This window comes from Chiloscyllium plagiosum, chromosome 5 (genome assembly GCF_004010195.1).
Source record: "Chiloscyllium plagiosum isolate BGI_BamShark_2017 chromosome 5, ASM401019v2, whole genome shotgun sequence".
Lineage (NCBI taxonomy): Eukaryota > Metazoa > Chordata > Chondrichthyes > Orectolobiformes > Hemiscylliidae > Chiloscyllium > Chiloscyllium plagiosum.
Genome location: NC_057714.1, coordinates 74,976,100 through 75,000,279, shown reverse-complemented (window position 1 = coordinate 75,000,279; position 24,180 = coordinate 74,976,100). Strand labels below are relative to the sequence as shown.

At 39.6% G+C, this 24,180-nt stretch overlaps 1 protein-coding gene across 2 annotated transcripts in view; it reads left to right on the top strand.

Moving 5' to 3' along the window:
- hacd1 (3-hydroxyacyl-CoA dehydratase 1) overlaps positions 1-24,180 on the top strand; it is a 71,592-nt gene that overhangs the window by 38,100 nt on the left and 9,312 nt on the right. The window contains exons 2-5 of one of the 2 annotated variants that reach the window (XM_043690388.1): positions 5,606-5,723; positions 5,846-5,864; positions 5,953-6,035; positions 8,744-8,865. In XM_043690388.1, the coding sequence (XP_043546323.1) occupies positions 5,606-5,723; positions 5,846-5,864; positions 5,953-6,035; positions 8,744-8,865 (342 nt within the window). Of the gene's footprint in view, positions 1-5,605; positions 5,724-5,845; positions 5,865-5,946; positions 6,036-8,743; positions 8,866-24,180 lie in introns of both variants that reach the window. The other variant, XM_043690387.1, reaches the window with a different exon arrangement.

The window sequence follows — 24,180 nt, the reverse complement described above, 5'->3', positions numbered from 1 at the left end:
TATTTCTTCTCTTGCCTCCCTCAGCAACCTGGGATAGATCCCATTCGGTCATGGGGTTTTGACCATCTTGATATCCTTTAGTCTACCAACACATTTTCCCTTTTTATGTCAACGTGATCCAGAGTAAACAAATTTCTATCTCTAATCTCAGCATTCATCACTTCTCATTCCTCAGTGAACACTGATGCAAAGTACTCATTGAGAAACTCGCCCATTTTCTCAGGTTCGACGCACAACCTTCCTTCCTTATCCTTTAATGGATCAACCCTTTCTTTGGTTACCCTGTTGCTTCTCATATAAGAATAAAAGGCCTTGGGATTCTCCTTAATTCTGCTCATTAAAGTTATTTCATGACCCCTTTTAGCCTGTTGATTCCTCGTTTCTGATTGGTCCTACTCTCCCGATATTTCTCCAAGGCCCGTTCTGTCTAGACCTTATGTACGCTTCCCTTTTCCTCTTGACTAGTTGCACAATTTCTCCTCCTTAACCACTCTAACCACTGCACAATTTCTCCGATCATCCACGGTTCATAAATCTTGCCATTCCTATCCCTTGTTTTCAAAGTGACATGCCTATCATGCACTATCTTCAATCTACATTTGAAAGCCCCCCACATATCACATATGGACTTTTCTTTAAATATGTGTCCAATCCACATTTCCTAGCTCCTCCCTAATTTTGATATAATTGGCCTTGGCCAGTTCAGTACTTTTCCCTTAGGACCACTCTCATCTTTACCTACGAATATTCTAAAATTTACAGAATTGTGGTCACAAGTACCAAAGAAATCCCCCACTGAAACGTCCACCACCTGGCCTGGCTCATTCCCCAACACCAGTCCAATATGGCCCCTTCCCTTGTTGGACTATTTACATACTGCTCTAGAAAACTTTCCTGGATGCTCCTTACAAATTCTGCCCCAGCCAAACCTCTGACATGAAGTGTATCCTAGTCAGTGTTGGGAAAATTAAAATCTCCCATCACCACCAGCCTGTGCCTCTACATCTTTCCATAATCTGTTTACCTATTTGTTCTTCTACCTCACATTCACTGTTGGAAGGCCTGTAATACAGCCACTAATGTAATTGCACCCTTCTTATTTCTCAGCTCCACCCATAATGCCTCTGCTCAAGCCCTCCTTTAGCACCGCTGTGATATCATTCCTGACCAACAATACAGCTTCTCCCCCCGCCCTTTTACTTCCCTCCCTGTCCTGTCTGAAGCGTCTATATCCTAGAACATTTAGTTGCCAATCATGCCCTTCCTTCAACCAAGTCTCTGTGATTGCAATAATGTCATACTCCCAGGCACCAATCGAAGCCTGAAGTTCATCTGCCGAACCCACTACACTCCTTGCATTAAAGTATATGCACTTCAGGCCACCAGTTCTTTTACGTACATCTGCTCTCTGCCTACTGTTTCCTTTGGTAATGCTGACTTCATGATCTTTTCATTCTTCAGCTTCCAACTCACTGTCTAGTATTCTTCTCTTCTGGTTTCCAGTCCCCTACCACATTAGTTTAAACACTCCCCAACAGCAGGAGAAAAAGCTCCCCCAAGGACATTAGTTCCAGTCTGGTTCAGGTGTAGAGTGTCCAATTTGTAATAGTCCCACCTTCCCCAGAACCGGTCTCAATGTCCCACAAATCTGAACCCTTTCCTCCTACACCATCCCTCAAGCCACGTGTTCATCCTACCTATTCTTTCATTTCTGCGCTGGCTAGCACGTGGCACTGGTAGCAATCCCGAGATCACTGCCTTTAACTTCCTTCCTAGGAGCCTGAATTCTGCTTTCAGGACCTCATGTCATTTTTTTACTCATCATTGCTGCCTATGTGCACCATGACAACTGGTTGTTCACCCTCCTCTTTCAGAATGGTCTGCAGCCAATCGGTGACATAGCCATACACATGGAATCTTACAACACTGTTTCAGACACCACCATCGCTCTCCCTAGGTGTGTCCTGCTTCAATAGCAGGACAATGGTATAAAGTTGGGAGTGATTTGCTATCAAAGTCCTCAATGGTGACTTTGGATCCCTTGAAGTTTCTTGACAATATGTGTAGCATGGGCAGGGAGTCCTGCTGTTGATTACCACAAGCCATCCCATCAATTGATGAATCAGTACTCCTCCATGTTGAGGTATAATTAGATAGTCATACAGCATGGAAACAGACCCTTCAGTCCAACGAATTCATGCCATTCATAATCACAAGCTAAATTTATTCCATCTGCCTGTGCTTGGCCCATGTCCCTCCAAACATTCCTTATTCATGTACTTATCTAAATGTATTTTAAATGTTCTAACTATACCCGCATCTACCACTCCCTGTGGAAGTTCATTCCACACACAAACCACTCTGGAGGGGGGAAAAGAAAATTGCTCCTCTTACATTTTTTTAAATCTTTCTCCTCTCACCTTAAAAATACCCCCTACTCTTGAGATCCCCCCCACCCTAGGGAAAAGACACCTGCCATACCCTTATGATTTTATAAACCTCTATTTGGTCACCTCTCAACTTCATATCCTCCAGTGAAAAACATTCCAGCCTTTCCTATAAAGCAAACCCAACATTCCTAGCAAAGTCCTGGTTTGAAGAGTGTATTGAGGGTTGTAAGGGTTCAAAATATACTCTGCTGTTGGTGGATATTGAATTCAATCTACCAGTGGTTCAGCAGCACCATGACTGACCAAGATGGTCAGTTCCTTAAGGACAAAGCTGCTCGACGGTGTCTGTGGCAACTGGCGAAGGAACCAATGGACCTATTTGGCCCATCCTTCACAATCTATCTGCTGCAGTAACATCTTTCCATGAATATATCAGTCAGTGATGGACTTGTGGAGAGGAAGTTTTGCTTTCATATTGAAGACACTATCCAACATGTTAAGGGGCACAATTGCTGTACTAAACAGAACAGACTTTGAACAGAGCTAGCAATTCATGTCTGGGCATCCATGAGGTGCTATAGGCCATCAACAACAGCAGAAGAAATTCAAACACAATCTGTGACGTCATGACCCGACCATGTCTCCTATTCTGCGATTACCATCTCAGCAGGGGATCATTCCTGGTTAATGAGGAGTGCACGGTCGAAAAATGAAATTAATCTACCGATTAATTCAGGGCTATTTCTGAGTCGAACAGCATATACAGCAAGTGAACGGACTAAGTAATTCTTCAACTGACAGATCAGATGTCAGGTCCGTAATCCTGCCATATCTACCTGTTAGTTCTGCTGGACAATTACATTGTTTCCTAGATGCAGATGCTCTACAAATATTTCCATCCCCAATTGTGATGGAACCCAACAATTATCGCAAAAGGTAAGACTGAGGTTTTCACAACGATCTTCAGCCAGAAGTGCTAAGTGCATGATTTTATCCAGTCTTCCTCCAGAGGTCCCTAACATCACAGTTGCCTGTCTTTAGCCAATTTGATTTACTCCACTTAACATCAAGAAATGGCTGAAAGCACTGGTTGCTCGAAGAACTATGGCCCCCTAAAACATTTCCAGCAACAGTTCTGAAGACTTCTGTTCCTGTACACATGCAGCAGGACAAACCCAACATGATGAATTATTGCCCCATTAGTTTAATATTTAATAGTGACCATTACCAAATCCTCCATGATCAACATTCTGGAGCTTGGCATTGACTAGAATCTGAACTGGATTAAGCATACAATATTGTGGCTACAAGAGCAGGTCAGAGGTGAGAAATCCTGCAGAAAACAATTTATCTCCTATCTACCCAATTCAGATGAAGGGCCCCTGCCCAAAACGCTGAATTTCCTGCTCCTTGGATGTGCTTTTCCAGCACCACTCTAATCTTGACTCTAATCTCCAGCATCTGCAGTCCTCACTTTTTCTCCTATCTACCTCATGCCTGTCTCGCATCCACAAGGCACAAGTACTGAGTGTGGCTGAAGACACCTCAATTACCTGGATATTTGCAGCTACAAACACGCTTCTATGTCTCAAGAAACTTGGCATCACCTAGGACAAAATCACCTGTTGGGAAACACCACCCCCAAATATTCACTGTGAACACCATCACCATTCAGTAGCAGCTGTGTGTACAATCTACAAGATATAATGTAAATATTTACAAAAACTCTTTAGACAGGACCTTCCAGTCCAATTATAGATCACTACTATTTGGAAGAACAAGGTCACCTTCTCACATATCAACACCACGATCAGCATGGTCATCTCCATGCCACTCATTTTCCTGACTTCGGAATACATTGCTGTTTTTTCAGTGTCACTGGGTCACAATCCTGGAACTCCCTGTCTATCAGTGTTGTGGTGTCTGCACTAATTGGACTGCAGTCATCCGCGAAGACAGCTCACCACCACCCTGTCAAGGGCAAGTAAGAATGGGCAATAAATTCTGGCCTAACCAATGACACCCACATCCCATAAGTGAATTTAAAATACTTCATTTCAGGTTGTATAATGTGCTTATGTTTGTAACTTCTGCATCTGTAGCAACTACATTTTTCCATAGGTTTTGAAGAGTTGTGTTGTGGCTACACAAATCTATCATGGTTTTTATTTCTAATGATTATCTTGCCCTGATTAGTTTATTGTGAAGAGATGATTTTGAAATGGCAGCGCGAATATTCTTTGAATGATTTTAAATTTCTTACTCATCTGGCAGCAGATTGAAGATTGGTACTTGTAAATAATTGAGATTAATAGTAGGCTGGTTATATTTAACAATTCTTTGTTATTTGAGAAGAATACAATCTTATATTGTGCAATGTAACTTGCTGCTTCAATAAATGTTTTGACTAAGTTGCTCTTTAAAAAACAGTTTTCTGAGAAGTATTATTCTTAGGATAGTCAAGAATTATATTCCCTTGAACAGGAAAGGAGAGCTATGTTTTTTTTAATACACATAGTGACTTGGCTTTCTTTAATAATGAATGACATAGGAAGGAGGAGTAGATCATTGACCCATTTGAACCTGTTCCACCGCTCACTGAGATCATGGCTGGCCTTGTCCAAGTCGTTCTGCTATAACATGCGTTTCGGCAGTGCGAATTGGTTAAACGAAATTGATGAATTGTGGACATTGTTTGTTTGTATAATGCAAACTTTCTACTGAACAAGTATAACGATTTTTTTTATTAGTGATCTTCTACAGCACAATTTTCTATAGCCACAAGATTGCAGAGGCACAAAGGTGTTGCGTTATAGTAGAACAAACTGTATCTTAGTTACATTTACCCATATTTTAATCCATATCATTCAATACCTTACAGAACTGTCAGTTTCGACTGATCTAGCTGTGTTCAAGTAGGTCAAGAATTCTGGATTTTTGTGACCTTTTGTGTGAAATAGTGCTTCCTGAAGCCAGCCTTGAACGGAGATTGCATAGAGAATGTTAATATGCTCATCAACTTGTGTGCTGTCAGTATTTTCTGTTTTGATGTTGACTTATTCACTTAATATGCACGTATTTCATGAATTGTGCATTATAATGTGCCATTCCTTTGAGGTGAATTACCTGTCACTGTTATTTACTTTAAAATTACTGTGTTTTTTTTTTCACTTTGCCCCTCATTCTGTACTTAGATTACTTATTTCTGTCCCAAGGTGGCTGGTACTAGCTGTGGCTATGATTCGATTTTCTTACCAGAAAAGAACACACAAGGGACTATATAGGAGCATACAAAAGACACTAAAATTTTTCCAGACATTTGCATTGCTAGAGGTAAAAATATTGATTGCTGTTATTACAGTATTTGTTCAAACTGATTATGTAATGTATCATTCAAATTTCAGTTGCTTACAATGATCTCATGGTTTTTTTTTCTTTCTTTTATTGTTTAACAGATTATCCACTGTGCTGTTGGTGAGTAATTGGTGAATTGGTAAATTGATAAAGATACTAAATATGGAATCTTTTATTAACTACAAAGTTACTTTTTTTTAAGGAATAGTGCGAACTTCGGTGCTTGTTACTGGGGTCCAAGTCATGTCCAGAATTTTCATGGTGTGGTTTGTTATCCATAGTATAAGACCGGTAAGTTTAATTCAATTTTTTGATTGAATACTGAAGCCTCTATTTGTTTTTCCTGTCCTACTGATAGTACTGCTATTGTGCAGATTTGGAAAAAAATTCTAAGATTAATAATAGGAATAACACAAACTTTGTATTGGTTTGTTCTCCTCTTAATGGAAATTCTTGATGGCATAACTCTCCTTCTAATAATAGTGTAAATTGTAATCATTCTCTCAACATGCAATTCTGCAGCTACCATGTGAATCATTGTTTACCTGGGGAAACACTATTTTGTCATTGTTTGTACACATTGCTCCAATTCCTATTTAATAAAAATGGTAGTGATAACTAAAAAAAGATATGAAGTGAATGGCACTGCTAGCAATGCTGACTTCCTGTTTACTAAATGCAGGCTTTGCTCAGTGTTTAAGTAATGCTTAAGAATGTTGAATTCAATACCTCACTATATTGAAATGGTGTATTGATTGGTGTATCAATCTAATGAAAAGTTTCACACCTTTCATACATGAACTTTAAGAGTGTCTTTAAAATGAGAAATTATTGAGACTATAAACAGAGTAATATTGAATGAAATTTTCCATCGGTAATGCATTATGATGTTCAGGCAGTTTTTAGTTAATTGTAAGTGATAACTCATGCCTGTTATTGTATCATCAGGGTCAAGACAAATCAAATCACTACAGTCTTATCAGACCATAGGACTGCTCTTTTATTAGAGAGAGATTGGTGCTGGTTTAACCTCAGGCAAGGGGAGGGATTGAGAAGGAGAGCCCTTCATGATAACCTCAGCCAGTATGGGGATTGAACCCACACTGTTGGTATCACATTGCTTTACAAACCACTGTCCAACCATTCGGCTAAACCAATCCCCATCATTAGGGTATTGAAATTCTTTACAGTTAGTGCATACTTTGAAGACTGCCTTCTATGTTTGCCTAAAAATTAATGTGCATACAACAAATCCATGAGATCAAATCGATGGATTTTACTTTGATGCGTATTGAGGGAGGATATTTGGTTAAGGAACTGGAAGATTTCCTGTTTTCCTTTGAATAATTTTATGTGAATATTTATATCCATCTAAATAGGGAATGCACCCATAGTTCAAAGATATGGTGTCTTTGTTATTACGGTATTTAAAGAAATGCTGCTTAGTGCATTAGTTGTTTAGTGCATGCTAGTAAGATAGAAATTGCATTATTTACTAAATATGTGCTTAATAAACTTGAATAGTATTTATTTTTTCCACTTTTTGTATTTCATAATGACAGTGAAATATTATAGCAAAAATAGGTGAAAACAAACAATTTAAATTCTGATTTAAGATTGTTGATTTCAATTAAATAATTATAAATGTGGAATGTACTAGAATAATATACTATTCAATGAAATGGTAGGACACAAGATCCTTGTTATTCTTTTTCTGAGACTTGATCTCAGCTTTTTGAAATTTCAACACAGCAGTGGATTGGAGGGGAATCATCTACTGTATTTTCACATAAATGGAAACCTGTAAATGAATTGCTTCCCAAAATAGAAACAAGGGTGAGATGTAGCACTAAGCTACAAATGTGAGTAAATAATTACTTAACAGTGCCAGAAAATGTGTTTAAAATATGTCGTCTTGTTATAAATTTGCAGTCACAAATTACGAACTTGGCTAAAGGTATATTCTAGTCTAACATCTGGAATGAGAAGATTGCCTCTTATTATCCTGTAAAGTTTAGAAGACTCAGAGGCGACTTAGTTGAAACATATATGATCCTGATGGAACTAGACCAGTTTGAGGAAAGGACTTTTCCACTTGTAGTTAAAAACAAAGGGCTTCTAATTTAAGATCCATGAGGAGAACTATTTTCTCTTGGAGGATTGAGTGTCTTTGGAATTCCCTTCCTCAAAAGGCAGTAAATGTAGGATCTTTAATCATTCTTAAGTCAGAGGAGATAGATCCTTAATTTGAAGGAGATGCAAGATTGTTGAGGATATGCAGGAATGTAGAGTTGAAGTTAAAATTGGATCAGTCATGATCTTATTGAATGTCACAGTAAGCTCAAAAGGCTGAGTGACCTACTCTTGTTCCTCCTTTGTATGTTTATATGTTCATATGCTCATAGTTTCTATGAGGTATATAGCTGACCAATATATCACTTTCTGGAATAAAATTGGTGCCACTGTATTCCAAGAGCCAGATGCTATATTCAATAATTGGTTTGGTGCATTAATCATAGCAGAGCTTGTAACTTTTACAGGAAATGTAATGAAACTCCAAGTAAACCGTGGGCATGAATTGCACTTTACTTGTTTTCATTTGAAGAGCATGCGTACAAGATTTGCATGTATAGTGTTGTTGGAATCAATGCATAAACACAATGAATGTTTCTTCCATTATGTATCTTGTGCCAGTGTTTGAGACATGTGTAACTGTTTGTACAAATATCCATAGTGTTTGTATTTTTAACTTAGTAAATTTGAATTCTGCAATGCAATACAATATTTTTCTATAATTTCAGCAAAACAGATGTAACAATGTTTGATTGCTTATGTGGAAAAATCAAATACATAATACTGTTGAATATTATTATTTTTTATTGCAAGGTGTCATTGCTTTAGTTTGTAATCAGTAAGGAGAAATCAAATGCACTTCTGAATATGGGGGTTAATCCTTTTCATTTCTGAACATGCCTGTTTTCTCATGGAATAATCTGCAGATACAGAATGAGGAAAGCGTCGTTCTTTTCTTGGTCACATGGACAGTGACAGAGATTACCCGATATTCCTTTTACACATTCAATCTGCTCAACCATTTGCCTTACTTCATTAAATGGGCCAGGTGGGAGAATGTGATGGTATGCAGCTGCTTTGTGATGACGTTTTGCATGCTGTACTAACACTGGATGTTGCTAATTCTAATCGAACTTTAGCTGTTGCAAAATAGCAGGATGCAGCTAATGGTTATGAAGGTGAGATGATAATGAATTATCTGCACCTATTTGTTTTCATGTTAACAATCAGGTTATCTTGATTGTTCCTTGTGAACTCGGAGACTCTGTTCTGCAATCGTCATTTGGTGAGGTTTCCTAATGGTTGAGTTAACAGAGAGGCCCAGATGTTTACAGAAAGCTGATATCCTAATGGATTGCTTTGAGACTTTTGAATCCCTTTAATTTTGAAAACACTTAACTTCTTTTGAAGTTACAAGAGGAGAGTTTGAATGCAAAGATGAATCTCAAATTCATGAAATTATTTAATTTGTGGCCATCAGCTCTGCAATTCATGACAATTGAAGAAATTTGAGTTGTTATAGTTGCTGAAGTGTCTCATCAGTCATCTGAAGATGGATTATGCATTTTTGCTCAGCAGCCACAGTTTTTAATTTAGCTAATGATGATAAAGAGATTTCAACCTTGATTCACATTTTATGCTATGGCCTTGAATCATAATGGACAGGTATTAATTAGAACAAGAAATATTGAACCAGTAAAAATTTTAATAAGTTAGGATGTGAGAACAGGGATTTTACTGGGTTTAGGCTTAATTTTGAAATAGACCATTTCATCCAATCTGCCAAGTTTTTGGAACAGCATTGAATGGATTATTATAAAGTTGCCCATTACATCCTGGGGAAGTGTTGTAAAATTAGTCTTTTTTTGTATTGTGGTATGACCGAAGACAATCTCATAGTAATATGTAATACATATGGTTCAAATGGTAAATCTACAACAATATAGCAAAATAATAAGTGACATCCTATGGCATTCCTCACAGTAGGTCCAGTGTTAAATTGCTTAATTAATAGTGTGTGTGTTTGCCTATTACAACATATAATACATTTCATGTATATAGAAAATCTATTATGCACATAGTTAATCTGCATATAGAAGTGAAATGCATGTACAAAAGAATAAAGTACCATGAATTTCAAATATTGTATGTTGAATGAATGCCAGTTAAAAAGATATATAGAATAATATATTCAGTGAATTCCTACATAAACAGGTGAAACTATCCTAGTGTGTCTGTTTTCCTTTTATCGCAGTATGTTTATTGCTCACCTTTTGAATGCTCTTTCATTCTTCTCCTCCACAATTCTCCTTAGATTATGATACTCATCTTTCTTTCTTTATACCATAACCCTTCACGCACGCTCTCTTTCAATTTACCTTCTATACTCTAGCTTCAGAGTCAAATTTTTCCACGCCATAACAGCTGAAAAACAAAATAATAGTGTATGAATGGTGTGAAAATTAGCAATTGATTTGAATCTCAAGGAAAATGATAGCAAAGCTAGCTGAAAATCTATGGATTGCATGGACTGTGGTGAAGTTGTCCTTGAAATGAAGTCAAAATCCTGGAACGCACTCCCTAATAGCACTGAGAGTACCTTCACCACATAGATTGTGGTAATTTGCTGATGGGTTGTACATATGTTCACTTCCATTTGTGCCCACTAGATAATGAAGCAGTTTGTGCCTTCATGCAGTTATATTTACACAACATGAAGATGTGAGCTTATAAATAATAAGTAATACTCATGTCACATACAAGCTAAGGAATGACAAGTTTCCTGCTTAATTGATACTACATCCATCAACTTAAAAATTCACTCCCTTTATCACTGGTGCACCAAACCAAAGTGAACATCTACAAGAACCATAGTAAAGTGTTACAACTTTGATGGACCTTCCAAACATATGACCACTACCATTCATTAAAAACTTGTGTTAAGAATTCATATCTACATTTAATGACTGTTGGAGAAATTTAAACTGATGGAATTATTGGGACATTTTCTGGATTGAACAGGAATGTATGATTTCTTGGAATTATATTCAGCAATATGTGAGCTAGGGACCAACATGTGAATTAGTGAAGTCAAAAGTTTAATATGTGCCCTAAGCGCTGTTGATGCGAGTGACTTTGGCGGAACGGAGAAGTATATCTTTCAAGGCGCTATGAAAAGGAGTTTGCTGTAAATATTGAAAAGAAAACTGATTTCGAGAGGACTAGGGACTGATGCTAACAGTTGTGTAATTGCCTATTATGGCCTTTGGGTCTGTGAATCAGAATTCAGAGGTCGGGAAGAAAAGGTAACACTCCAAAAGCTACAGTCTCTCTGAAGTTTTGCTTCTTAGACAACATTTCCAAATATCAATATTTGTGTTAACCTATTAAAACCTGAGGTAATGGACTGTGACCAATTCTGACCCACTCTAATCTAAGTTGATTGGAATTGGAGCTAGATATTTATCATCAACCTACAGTTGTCAGCAATTCAGCTTCATTGACAGCGCTGTCTAGTTTCTGATATTAATGCTTACCATTGACATCTGTTCTTTCATCAATATCTGCTTTGGACACCCTCACCATCTGGTCCACTTGCTTTTGCTGCTTCTTTTTCCACCACATAAAAAAACATAATTTCCTACTCACTTGTTACCCAGTTATGAAGAAGACTCAACTCTGTTTCTCTCACCATAGATGCAGCCAGAACTGCTGAAATTCTCCAACCCATTTATTTAATTTCAGATCTCCAGTATCTGCAGAATTGTGCTTTTAATTAATCAATGCACTTGCATTAAGAAATTTTCTTGAGAACAAGCATTTTAAAAAGCAGTTTATTTCAAGAAGCCTTGTTAATGTTTCTTCTTAGCAGCACAAAAGAGGAGAATTGACCATTTGGCATTGAATCACCAAACTTACATTAATGGTGTGACTGGTGGAGTAATGGGGCTTTACTATCATTCATCCTGGCACAGTACGAATACGAGGACGGCAAGCATATGAGAACCACACCATCTCCTTGACCAGTTGGAGGTGGATCAGAAACTGTGGTCCTGTTCATGATGCCCCATCCCATGAAAGATTTTTAGAAAATACCAGCTGTGTACTGCCTGCTCAGTTGAAAGATTTCAGCACATAGGTAGAGCTAGCTTCAGTATTGATTTGGCTGCTTACATCATTTGGAACACAATGAATCAAAATTTGAACCATACAAAGCTTAAACTTAGCCTGCAACATTTTAAAGGTGGGAGTGGGGTTGGTGGGGGCAGGGAGAGAGAATGTGGTAGAGGTTCATTTTGGCTGGAGTTGGTACTGAGAATCAAGCAGCAAGTGAACAATGGCACAGCGCAGGAAAGAGAAAGCAGGTTCCATGGTTTTCCAGTACCATGTTAGAAGCTATAATGGAGGAGCTAGGAAAATGCCATGCATCCTGTCAGCAGGAAGGAAACCCCTCCAGATACATGGTAAAAAAAGTGAGAGTGGATAAATGCCAATAATGTAGATGTGATGTCACAAAAGTTCAATGAACTTAGACATGTAGTCAAGGTTAGCACATATCTGTTCAAATGCCGCAAATTATCAACAGCAACAGCTGAAATCACTTCATTGTCATAATTGACCTACTACAAGTCTCTTCCAATCAGTCTCTTAGCTAATCACTACGTACCACAGTGCAGAAGGTTGTGGTTGGAGTACCATTTCAAGCAAGATGCGTTGTCCTGGATGGCTTCTAGTTTGTTGAATGTTGTTGGAGCTGCAAACATCCAGTCAGTTTCATTTCAAACCTGGCTTGTGCCTTTTAAATGATGAGCAGGCATTGAGGAGATGAAAGATGAGTTACTTTCTGCAAGATTTCTCTGTTAAAACCTGCTGTTGTAGCCATTTGTTGCCCCTATTTAGTTTACGATGAATTGTAATCGCAAGATGTTCGTGGCAAAGTCAACAAATGGTAATGCCATTGAAAATAGTTCAATAGTTAGATTCTCTCATGTTTTGAGATGGTCATTACCTTGTGTTTGTGTGAATGGATGTTATTTACAATTTAGCTCCAACCTGAATGTTGTTCAGATCCTGCTGCATATAGTTTCCATTCCTAAAGGATCATGAATGGTGCTGAACATTGTGCAATCATCATGGAACATCCCTACTACTGACCTTATGATGGTGGGAAAGTCATTGATGCAGCCGAACATAATTCAGCCTGGTATAATATTGTGTGGAACTGAGGTTTCTTGGCACTGTGCTGGTGTCCTTACCACTGGACCAGGAGGCCTGGGTTCAAATCCCACCTGCGAAGTGTATCATAACAATTCTGAAGAGGTACATTAGAAAACATCTATCTTCAAGAACTCCTGCAGTGATATTCTGGGGCTGAAATTATTGACTTCTAATAAGTACAATCATCTTCTTTTGAGCTAGGTGTGACTCCAATATCTGGATAGATTTCCCCCAGGACTCCAGTTTTGCTAGTGCTGGTTGGTGAAATGTTGCCTTGATGTCAAGGATGGGCAGACTCATGTCAGCTTTGGATTCAGCTCTTTATCCATGTTTGAACAGAGCTGGATATGAGGTCAAGAGCTCAGTGGCACTGGTAAAACTCAGTCTGAGGGCCAGTGTTTGTTTGGCATGGCAGATGTAGATATCAGTGTACCAGTATTTGTTGTTGATCAAGAGTCGACTGGTAAGATAATAATTGGCCAGATTGGATTTGTTCTGCTTTCAGTGCACAGGACATACCTGAGCAATTTTATAAATTGTCAAGTAGATACCAGTGTTGTAGTCATACTGGAAATGGGGCATGACTTGGTCTGGACTGCAAGTCTTCAGAACCATTGTCAAAATTGTCATGGCCCATTGCCTTTGATAGAATCATGGAATCCCCACAGTGTGGAAACAGGCACTATACAGTAATTGAAGGAGACTTCAATATGCAGGTGGACTGAGAAAATCAAGTTGGTAGTGGTGCTTTAGAAAGGACCTTCTTTAGCCAGAAGATGGTGAATCTATGGAACTCATTGCTGCAGAAGGCTTTGGAGACCAAGTAAGTGAGTGTATTTAAAACAGAGATAGATAGATAGATTCTTGATTAGTAACGGGATCAATGGTTACAAGGAGAAGACAGCAGAATCCGTTTGAGAAACAAATTAGTTCTGATAGAGTGTTGGAACAAACCTGATGCGCTAAATGGCCTAATGCTGCTCCAGTATCTTATAGTTGTTTCCATTTGTGGGACAGTACAGAACCAGAGGACGTAATTTCAGAGTAAGGGGATTGCATTGCTGAGATAGATTTTTTTAATCAATTGAGATTCAAAAATTTAGTGGAAAAGGAAGGAAAGTAGAGTTTTGTATAATCAGATCAGGCATGAGCTAATTTTATATCTAAGCAGACTCAATGAGATGAATGGCCTAATTCTGCTCCAATACATTGAGGTGGAAATGAAGTGGGACCAATATATTGAAAAGAGATGAAATGCATGGGGGTTTAACATAATTAATCAAACTCAAGTCTTTTTTCCAAATAAGATCAGTTTGGCATTCTCTTTTTATGACGAGAAACACCTTTTTAGGCAAGCTGTTTGAAACTGTAATACTGGAATAAGTATTTGGGGAAAAAAAAATAATGTACTATAATTCCTGTCTTATGATACAATTAAATGATTGTATGTCTCCCTCAAATTAACTTCACACTGTACGTAAATCATTTCTGGCAGTGACTGTTACATTCCAGATAAAAGGTATTTTCATGTGTGCAGCAAAGTGGTTGGGACCTATTTAGCTAAACTAAGCAGAACCTACAGAATTGTGAAATGACATAGTCATTTCCCATATCTAAAGATTTAAGGACTAATTCCAGTACTGCAACCTTTTATTTACATTTAATTTGCATGCATGAGGAATCTAAGTAAATGGAGATTTGCAAGCTTGCAGCATGGTAGGGTATTTGGCTCTTGAAACAGCAGCTCTCGGTACTGAAATAGTTTCATGTTTAGCTGCTGCCATTTTAAAGATGATCTGTTTTGGTCATGGAATGCACTTCTTACATTTCTTCAGATCCTCAGAGGTGGTCTGGAGTATTACTGTTACACCAGGCTTTCACAGTCATACTGTGTGAATGATTACATCTGCATGATTCATTTTGTGTGAAACATCTATGAAATGTTGCTTAATGTGTAATACTGAACATGCTTTTCATCTTTAATTCACTTTTTCAGTCAGTAAAAAATGTAATTTAATGTTAAAAGTATAGTTTGTGCTGCAGAATTTCTCTTTTATTAAATATGTTCACGAAAATGTGTGGTAAAATTTTGTTGGTTTGGTATGATATTACATTAACCAAGTGGCAAAACTAGGGTGTTGTGATTTCCTTCCCGGTTCTCCCTCATACTTCAGTTGTGTCACTAATATTCCCTGTGGGATCCAGCCTTACTCCCTCTGTGTATTTATGCTCTTCCTTTCCCTTGTGGCTGCCTAAGAAGGGAATAACTGCATGAATTCTGAGTACTGGGAATAGCTAGTAAGAGAGAGTAGCCAAAGAGAGGGGTGAAATGTTATAAGTACTTACTGATTGGCAGATGGAATATGATCAGTAATCAAGTCAAATTCTATTCTTAAAGTAAAATCAGTCCTGAAATATACATGCTTCATAGTATGGTCCGTATTCTGATTAAAATATGAAATCACTGATTTTACACAGCATGTGCATGAACAAAAAATTTGTTATAGACTTGAATCCAGATCTCTCATCATCCAAAATGAAAGATCTGCAGATGCTGTAAATCAGAAGCCAAAACAGAAGAAAGCTCAGCAGGTCTGGCAGTGTCGCTGAAAAGAAATCAAATTATATCTTCCATATTTGTTGCATACATTTTACATCTTTCTTGATACATGTATACTAGTGGCAAGTAGAATTTGTTATCAAAGGGGAAACAGAAAAAGGAAGATTTCAAAGATGTGGATTGAGGAGAATTTCAGATAGATAGCAATTTATTTTACTTGTATGCACATGCCAAAAATGTTGGCAAAAGATTGCAACAAATATGAGGAGAAAGTGATCTGAATTCAAGCCTATACCAGAAGTTTTTTCATTATTGCATATACTGTCCAAAATCAGTGAATTCATATTTTATCAGAATAAGAAACAAACTACATGAAGCCTTTACATTCAGGACTGATTTTAGTCCTCTAATTTAGGAATAGAATGGTAAATTAAGATTTAATTACATTATTGAAATGTTCGATTTATAGATAGTCATAGAGATGTACAGCACTGAAACAGACCCTTCGGTCCAACCCATCCATGCCGACCAGATATCCAAACCCAATCTAGTCCCACCTGCCAGCACCTGGACATATCCCTCCAAACCCTTCCTATTCATATACCCATCCAGATGCCTTTTAAATGTTGCACTTGTACTAGTCTCCACCACTTCCTCTGGCAGCTCATTCCACACATGTACCACTCTCTGCATGAAAAAGTTGCCCCTTACACCCTTTTATATCTTTCCCTTCTCAGCCTAAATCTACGTCCCCTAGTTCTGGGCTCCCTGGCCCCAGAGAAAAGACTTTGCCTATTTATCCTATCCATGTCCCTTATAATTTTATAAACCTCTGTAAGATTGCCCTTCAGCCTCCGACGCTTCAGGGAAGACAGCCCCAGCCTGTTCAGCCTCTCCCTTTAGTTCAAATCCTCCAACCCTGGCTACATGCTTGTAAATCTTTTCTGAACCCTTTCAAGTTTCACAACTTCCGACAGGAAGGAGACCAGAATTGCTTGCAATATTCCAGCAGTTGCCTAACCAATGTCCTGTACAGCTGCAACATGACCTCTCAACTCCTGTCCTCAATACTCTGACCAATAAAGGAAAGCATACCAAGCGCCGCCTTCACTATCCTATCTACTTGCGACTCCACTTTCAAGGAGCTATGAACCTGCACTCCAAGGTCTCTTTGTTCAGCAACACTCCCTAGGACCTTACCATTAAGTGTATATGTTCTGCTAAGATTTGCTTTTCCAAAATGCAGCACCTCACATTTATCTAAATTAAACTCCATCTGCCACTTCTCAGGCCATTGGCCCATCTCATCAAGATCCCTTTGTAATCTGAGGTAGCCTTCTTTGCTGTCCACAACACCTCCAATTTTTGGGTCATCTGCAAACTTACTAACTATACCTGTTATGCTCACATCTAAATCATTTGCATAAATGATGAAAAGTAGTGGACTCAGCACAGATCCTTGTGGCACTCCACTGGTCACAGGCCTCCAGTCTGAAAAACAACCCTCCACCACCACCCTCTGTCTTCTACCTTTGAGCCAGTTCTGTATCCAATTGGCAAGTTCTCCCTGTATTCCATGAGATCTAACTTTGCTAACCAGTGTCCCATGGGGAACCTTGTCGACTGCCTTACTGAAGTCCACATAGATCACATCTAGTGCTCTGCCCTCATCAATCCTCTTTGTTACTTCTTCAAAAAACTCAATCAAGTTTGTGAGACGTGATTTCCCACGCATAATGCCAAGTTGACTATCCCTAATCAGTCCTTGCCTTTCCAAATACATGTACATCCTATCCCTCAGGATTCCCTCCAACAGCTTGCCCACTACCGATGTCAGGCTCACTGGTCTATCGTTCCCTGGCTTGTCCTTACCACCTTTCTTAAACAATGACACCACGTTAGCCAACCTCCAGTCTTCTGGCACCTCACCTGTGACTATCGATAATACAAATATCTCCGTACAATGCCCAGCAATCACTTCCCCAGCTTCCCACAGAGTTCTAGGATACACCTGATCAGGTCCTGGGGATTTATCCACCTTTGTGTTTCAAGACATCCAGCACTTCCTCCTCTGTAATATGGACATTCTGCAAGATGTCACAATCTATTTCCTTACAGTCTATGTCTTCCATATCCTTTTCCACAGTAAATACTGATGCAAAATACTCATTTAGTATCTCCCCATTTTCTGCGGCTCCACACAAAGGCCGCCTTGCTGATCTTTGAGTAACCCTACTCTCTTCCTAGTTACCCTTTTGTCCTTAATGTATTTGTAAAAACCCTTTGGATTCTCCTGAACTCAATTTGCCAAAGCTATCTCATGTCCCCTTTTTGCCCTCCTGATTTGTCTCTTGAGTATAAGGGCAGTAGGAGTATACTTTTCTAAGGATTCACTCGATTTATCCTGTCTATACCTTACGTATGCTTCCTTCTTTTTCTCAACCAAACCCTCAATTTCTTTAGTCATCCAGCATTCCCGACACTTACCAGCCTTTCCTTTCACCCTAACAGGAATATACTTTCTCTGGATTCTCGTTATCTCATTTCTGAAGGCTTCCTATTTTCCAGCTGTACCTTTACCTGTGAACATCTGCCCCCAGTCAGCTTTTGAAAGTTCTTGCCCAATACTGTCAAAATTAGCCTTCCTCCAATTTAGAACTTCAACTTTTAGATCTGGTCTATCCTTTTCCATCATTATTTTAAAACAAATAGAATTATGTTCGCTGGCCCCAAAGTGCTCCCCTACTGACACTTCAGTCACCTGCCCTGCCTTATTTCCCAAGAATAGGTCAAATTTTGCACCTTCTCTAGTAGGTACATCCACATACTGAATCAGAAAATTGTCTTGTACACACTTAACAAATACCTCTCCATCTAAACCCATAACACTATGGCAGTCCCAGTCTATGGTTGGAAAGTTAAAATCCCCTACCATAACCACCCAATTATTCTTACGGATAACTGAGATCTCCTCACAATTAGGGGGTCTATAATACAATCCCAGTAAGGTGATCATCTCTTTCTTATTTCTTAGTTCCACCTAAATAACATCCCTGGATCTATATCTGGGTATATCCTCCCTAAGTACAGCTGTGATGCTATCACTTACTAAAAACGCCACTAACGTTTCTCCCCCCCCCCCCCCACACACACACACATTTCTGTCTTTCCTGTAGCATTTGTATCCTGGAACACTAAGCTGCCAGTCCTGTACATCCCTGAGTCACTTATCCGTAATTGCTATGATATCCCAGTCCCATGTTCCTAACCATGCCCTGAGTTTATCTGCCTTCCCTCTTTGCCTCTTGCATTGAAAAAAATGCCATTTAATTTATCTGTCCTACCTTGTTCCCTGCTTTGTCCCTGCCTGTCCTGACTGTTTGACTTGCTTTTGTTCTCAATTGTACCAGTCTCAGATTGAAATCTTTCCTCACTATCTTCCTGGGTCCCAACTCCACATCCCCCCCCAACCTTCCGAGCTTAAATCCTCCTGAGCAGCTCTAACAAATCTCCCTGCCAGTATATTAGTCCTCTTCAAATGTGGGTGCAATCTGTCCTCCTTTTACAGGTCACTTCTACCCCAAAAGAGCTTCCAATGATCCAAAAATGTGAAGGATTCTCCTGTACACCAGCTCCTCAGCCATGCATTCATCTGCTCTATCCTCCTATTCCTGTCCTCACTAGCTTGTAGCACCGGGAGTAATCCAGATATTACTGGTCTCAAGGACATCCTTTTAAAATTTCTGCCTTACTCTCTGTAATCTCCCTTCAGAATCTCAACCTTTTCCCTTCCTGTGTCGTTGGTTCCAATGTGTACAATGACCTCCTGCTGGTCCCTCTTCCCCCTTGAGAACACTCTGCACCCTCTCTGAGACATCCTTGATCCTGGCACCAGGGAAACAACACACCATTCTGATTTTTCACTGCTGGCCACAGAAACGTCTGTCTGTCCCTCTGACTGGAGATTCTCTTAACACAATCGATCGGTTGGAACCTAAAATACTTCTCATTACATTAGAGCCTGTCTCCATACCAGAGACTTGGCTGTCCGTGCTACGTATCCCTGAGTGTAAACAAAGATACATGCAGGTTTGAATTCATTTAGTTAAGTTTTCACTTATCAAAATGGAAAACAATATTTAAAGTTATGAAAGCAACTTGGAGGAAATCCATTAGGGCAGAGGATGTGCTTTAATATGGAACAGAGAATTGCAACATTTTCATAGAATCATATTCGTTTGCTGCCAACAGTGAGGCTCAATGAGCATTCCATTGCTTATGAATAAATGGTACAACATTGTCAAGCTTTTCATCATTTATGTAAATGATTTGGAGGTGAATACAGGAGATATAGTTGGTAATTTGGCTGATGACAAAATTGGTGGTGTAGTGAAGAAGGTTACCTCGGAGTACAATGGAACCTTAATCAGATGGGCCAATGGGGCGAGGAGTGGCAGATGAAGTTTAATTTAAATAAATGTGAGGTGTTGCATTTTGGTAGGGCAAATCAGGCCAGGACTTACACAGTTAATTTTAGGTCCCTGCGGAGTGTTGCTGAACAAAGAAACCTATGGTGCGAGTACATAGTTCCTTGAAAGTGGAGTCGCAGATAAACAAGATGTGAAGAATGCATTTGGCAAAGTTGCCTTCATTGGTTAGTGCACTGAGTACAGTAGTTGGGAGGTCATGTTGCAGCTGTACAGGACATTAGTTAGGCCACTCTTAAAATACTGCGTTCAGTTCTAGGCATCTTCCTGCTACAGGAAAGATTTTATTCAAGGGTTCAGAGAAGATTTATGAGAATGTTACCAGGATTGGAGAATTTGACCGTTGGGGGAAAAACTGAATAGGCTGGGGCTTTTTGCCCTGGACTGTGTGAGGCTGAGGGTTGACCTTCTAGAAGTTTATAAAATTACAAGGGGTATGGATAGGGTGAATAGCTAAGGTTTTTTCCCTGGGGTAGGGGAATCCAAAACTAGATGGCATAGATTTAAGATGAGAGGGGAAAGATTTAAAGGGGCCAAAAGGGGAGCATTTTCACTCGCAGGGTGTATGGAAGGAGCTGCCAGAAGGAGTGATGGAGGTCAGGTATTTAATATTTAAAATATTTAATATTTTAATAAATATTTCAATATTTAAAAGGCATCTGCATAGGTCTATGGATTGAAAAGGTTTGGGGGGATACGGATGAAATGTTGGCACATGGACTAGATTAGATTAGGATATCTGGTTGGCATAGATGAATTGGGTCGAAGTGTCAAAAACATCAAACATTACACTGCAGAACAGACCATTTGGCTCTTGATGTTGCGCCGAACTGTGGAACCAATCTGATCTACACTATTCCATTCTTGTCCATATGCCTATCCAATGACCAATTAAATGCCCTTAAAGTTGGCAAGTCTTCATCTATTGCAGGCAGTGTGTTCCACACCCCTACTACTCTGAGTAAAGAAACTACCTCTGATATCTGTCCTATATCTATCACCCCTCAATTTAAAGATATGTACCCTCATTCTAGCCATTGCCATCTGAAGAAAAAGGCTCTCACTGTCTAAACTATCTAACCCTCTGATAATCTTATATATCTCAATTAAGTCACCTCTCAACCTCCTTCTCTCCAATGAAAACAGCCTCAATTCCCTCAGCCTTTCCTTGTAAGAGCTTCCCTTCATACCAGGCAACATCCTAGTAAATCTCCTCTGAATCCTTTCCAAAGCTTCCACATCCTTCCTATAACGCGGTGACCAGAACTGTATGCAATACTCCAAATGTTGCTGCACCAGAGTTTTGTACAGCTGCAACATGATACTATGGTTCTGAAACGCAGTCCCTCTACCAATAAAAACTAAATCACCGTAGGCTGCCTTAACAACCCTGTCAACCAGGATGGCACCTTTCAAGGGTCTATGTACCTGGACACCGAGATCTCTCTGCTCATCTACACTACCAAGAGTCTTACCATTAGCCCAGTACTTTTTATTCCTGTTGCTCCTTTCAAAGTGAATCAGCTCACACTTAAACGCGATTTGCTACCTTCTGGATTAGTGGTGCACAGCAGTTCAGGCAGCATCCAAGGAGCTTCGAAATCGACGTTTTGGGCGAAAGCCCTTCATCAGGAATAAAGGCAGTGAGCCTGAAGCGTGGAGAGATAAGCTAGAGGAGGGTGGGGGTGGGGAGAAAGTAGCATAGAGTACAATGGGTGAGTGGGGGAGGAGATGAAGGTGATAGGTCAGGGAGGAGAGGGTGGAGTGGATAGGTGGAAAAGGAGATAGGTAGGTTGGACCTTTGCTACCTCTCAGCCCAGCTCTGCAGCTTATCTATGTCTCTTTGTAACCTACAGCATCCTCCGTCAGTATCCACAACTCTACTGACCTTAGGTTAGTAAATTTGCGGATGACACTATCTGTCTATGCCCTCATCCAGGTCATTTATAGAAATGACAAACAACAGTGGATCGAAAGCAGATCCTTGCGGTACCCCACTAGGTACTGAACTCCAGGATGACTACTTTCCATCAACCACCACCCTATATCTTCTTTCAGCTAGCCAATTTCTGATTCAATTAACTAGTTTCCGTGCTGTATGACTCTCTAAAAAGCGGTTAATAGAGGATGACATTTGTGCCATGGTTCATAAAGTTAAGACATGGAACCTGTTTAGTTGGAGATGAAAATTAGTAGAATAGGAAGTTGCTTGTGGAAGTGGTTTATGACCCTTACAATAATCGCACCTGTAGAGGCCCAGGGTCATAGAGATGTATAGCGCAGAAATAGAATCTTCTGTCCAACTCATCCATGCCAACAAGATATCCAAAATAAATCAAGTCCCATTGGCCAGCATTTGGCCCATATCCCTCTCAACCCTTCCCATTCTTTACTCCTCCAGATGCCTGTTAAATGTTGTGATTGTACCAGCCTCCTCCGTTTCCTCTGACACCTCATTCCATACATGCACCACCTTCTGCATGAAAAGGTTGCCCCATAGGTCCCTTTTAAAGCTTGTCCCTCTCACTCTAAACCTATGCCCACTAGTTTTGGACACATCACCCCAGGGAACAGACCTTATCTATTTACCCTATCCATGCCCCTCATGAGTTTATAAACTTTATAAGGTCACCCCTCACACTCCAATGCTCCAGGGAAATCAGCTCCAGCCTATTCAGCCTCTCCTTATAGTTCAAACCCTCAAACTCTGGCAACACCATTGTAATTCTTTTCTGAAAGCTTTCAAGTTTCACAACATTCTTCCTATAGTGGGGAGACTAGAATTGCTGGCAGTATTCCAAAAGTGGCCTAACCAATAACCTGTACAGCCAGAACATGACCTCTCAACTCCTATACTCAATGCTCTGACCAATAAAGGCAAGAATACCAAATTCCACCTTCATTATCCTATTTACCTGCGACTTCACTTTCAAGGAACAATGAATCATTCCAAGATCTCTTTGTTCAGCAACACTCCCCAGGGCCCTACCATTAAGTGGATAAGTCCTGCCCTGATTTGCCTTTTCAAGATTCAGCACCTCACATTTATCTAAATTAAACTCCATCTGCCACTCCTTGGCCCATTGGCACATCTGATCAAGATCCTGTTGTACTCTCAGGTAACCTCCTCCGTGTCCACTACACCTCCAATTTCGGTGTCATCTGCAAACTTACTAACCAGACCTCCTATTTGTGCATACATATAATTTATATAAATGAAGAAAAGCAGTGAATCCAGCACCGAACCTTGTGGCACACCACAAGCCTCCAGTCTGAAAAGCAACCCTCCACAAGCACTTTTTTACGTTCGACCAGTTCTGTAACTGATTTCTCTAGCTTTAATATCCTTCTCCACAGTAAACACTGATGCAAAATACTTGTTTAGTATGCCACACCATCTCGCAGTTCCGCACACAGGTGGCCTTGCTGATCTTTAAGGTGTCCTATTCTCTCATTAGTTACTCTTTTTTGTCCTTAATATATTTGTCGAAAAGCATGGGGAAGAAATAATGGGAGTTTGTGAGAAAGATTTGTTATGGACTAGGCCAGATCACTTAAAACATTCTTAAGCAGGCAGCCCAGACCATAACTTTGCAATTTGTTTCAGTAAGTGTACAGTGAAAATTACCTGGAGTACGTTAGCGAGATTGACTACCAGGTTTTAAAACAGACAAATATTTATTCACAAAATTACACAATGAAACACACAGAACAGAATAAAAAAACCCCTACAGAACTCAGTCTATCCAAACTAGACTTAATTATGCTGTCCCGAATATACACAACAGTCCCAATAAGCAAACCACCTCACAACACAGTAAAAAAAGGAACAGATGCTTATCGATTGACGTTAGAAGTGCAGAAGGAAAAAGAGAGTTTTCACGCAGCTCACTGTTGAACTCCTAACTAGTTCTGGACTGAACTGCTCAGCTAGAGAGCTGACCACTCCCCTTCCATTTTACAGGCCACTTCTAAAACATGACCACTTTGGCCTGAAGTCTCATCTGTTCACATATAAAATAAAGGCCTCTCAAAATCCTTTTCATCTCTGTGCCAAACTAGTCTAATCAGAGCCCAGCCCATTTACAACCCCACTGAA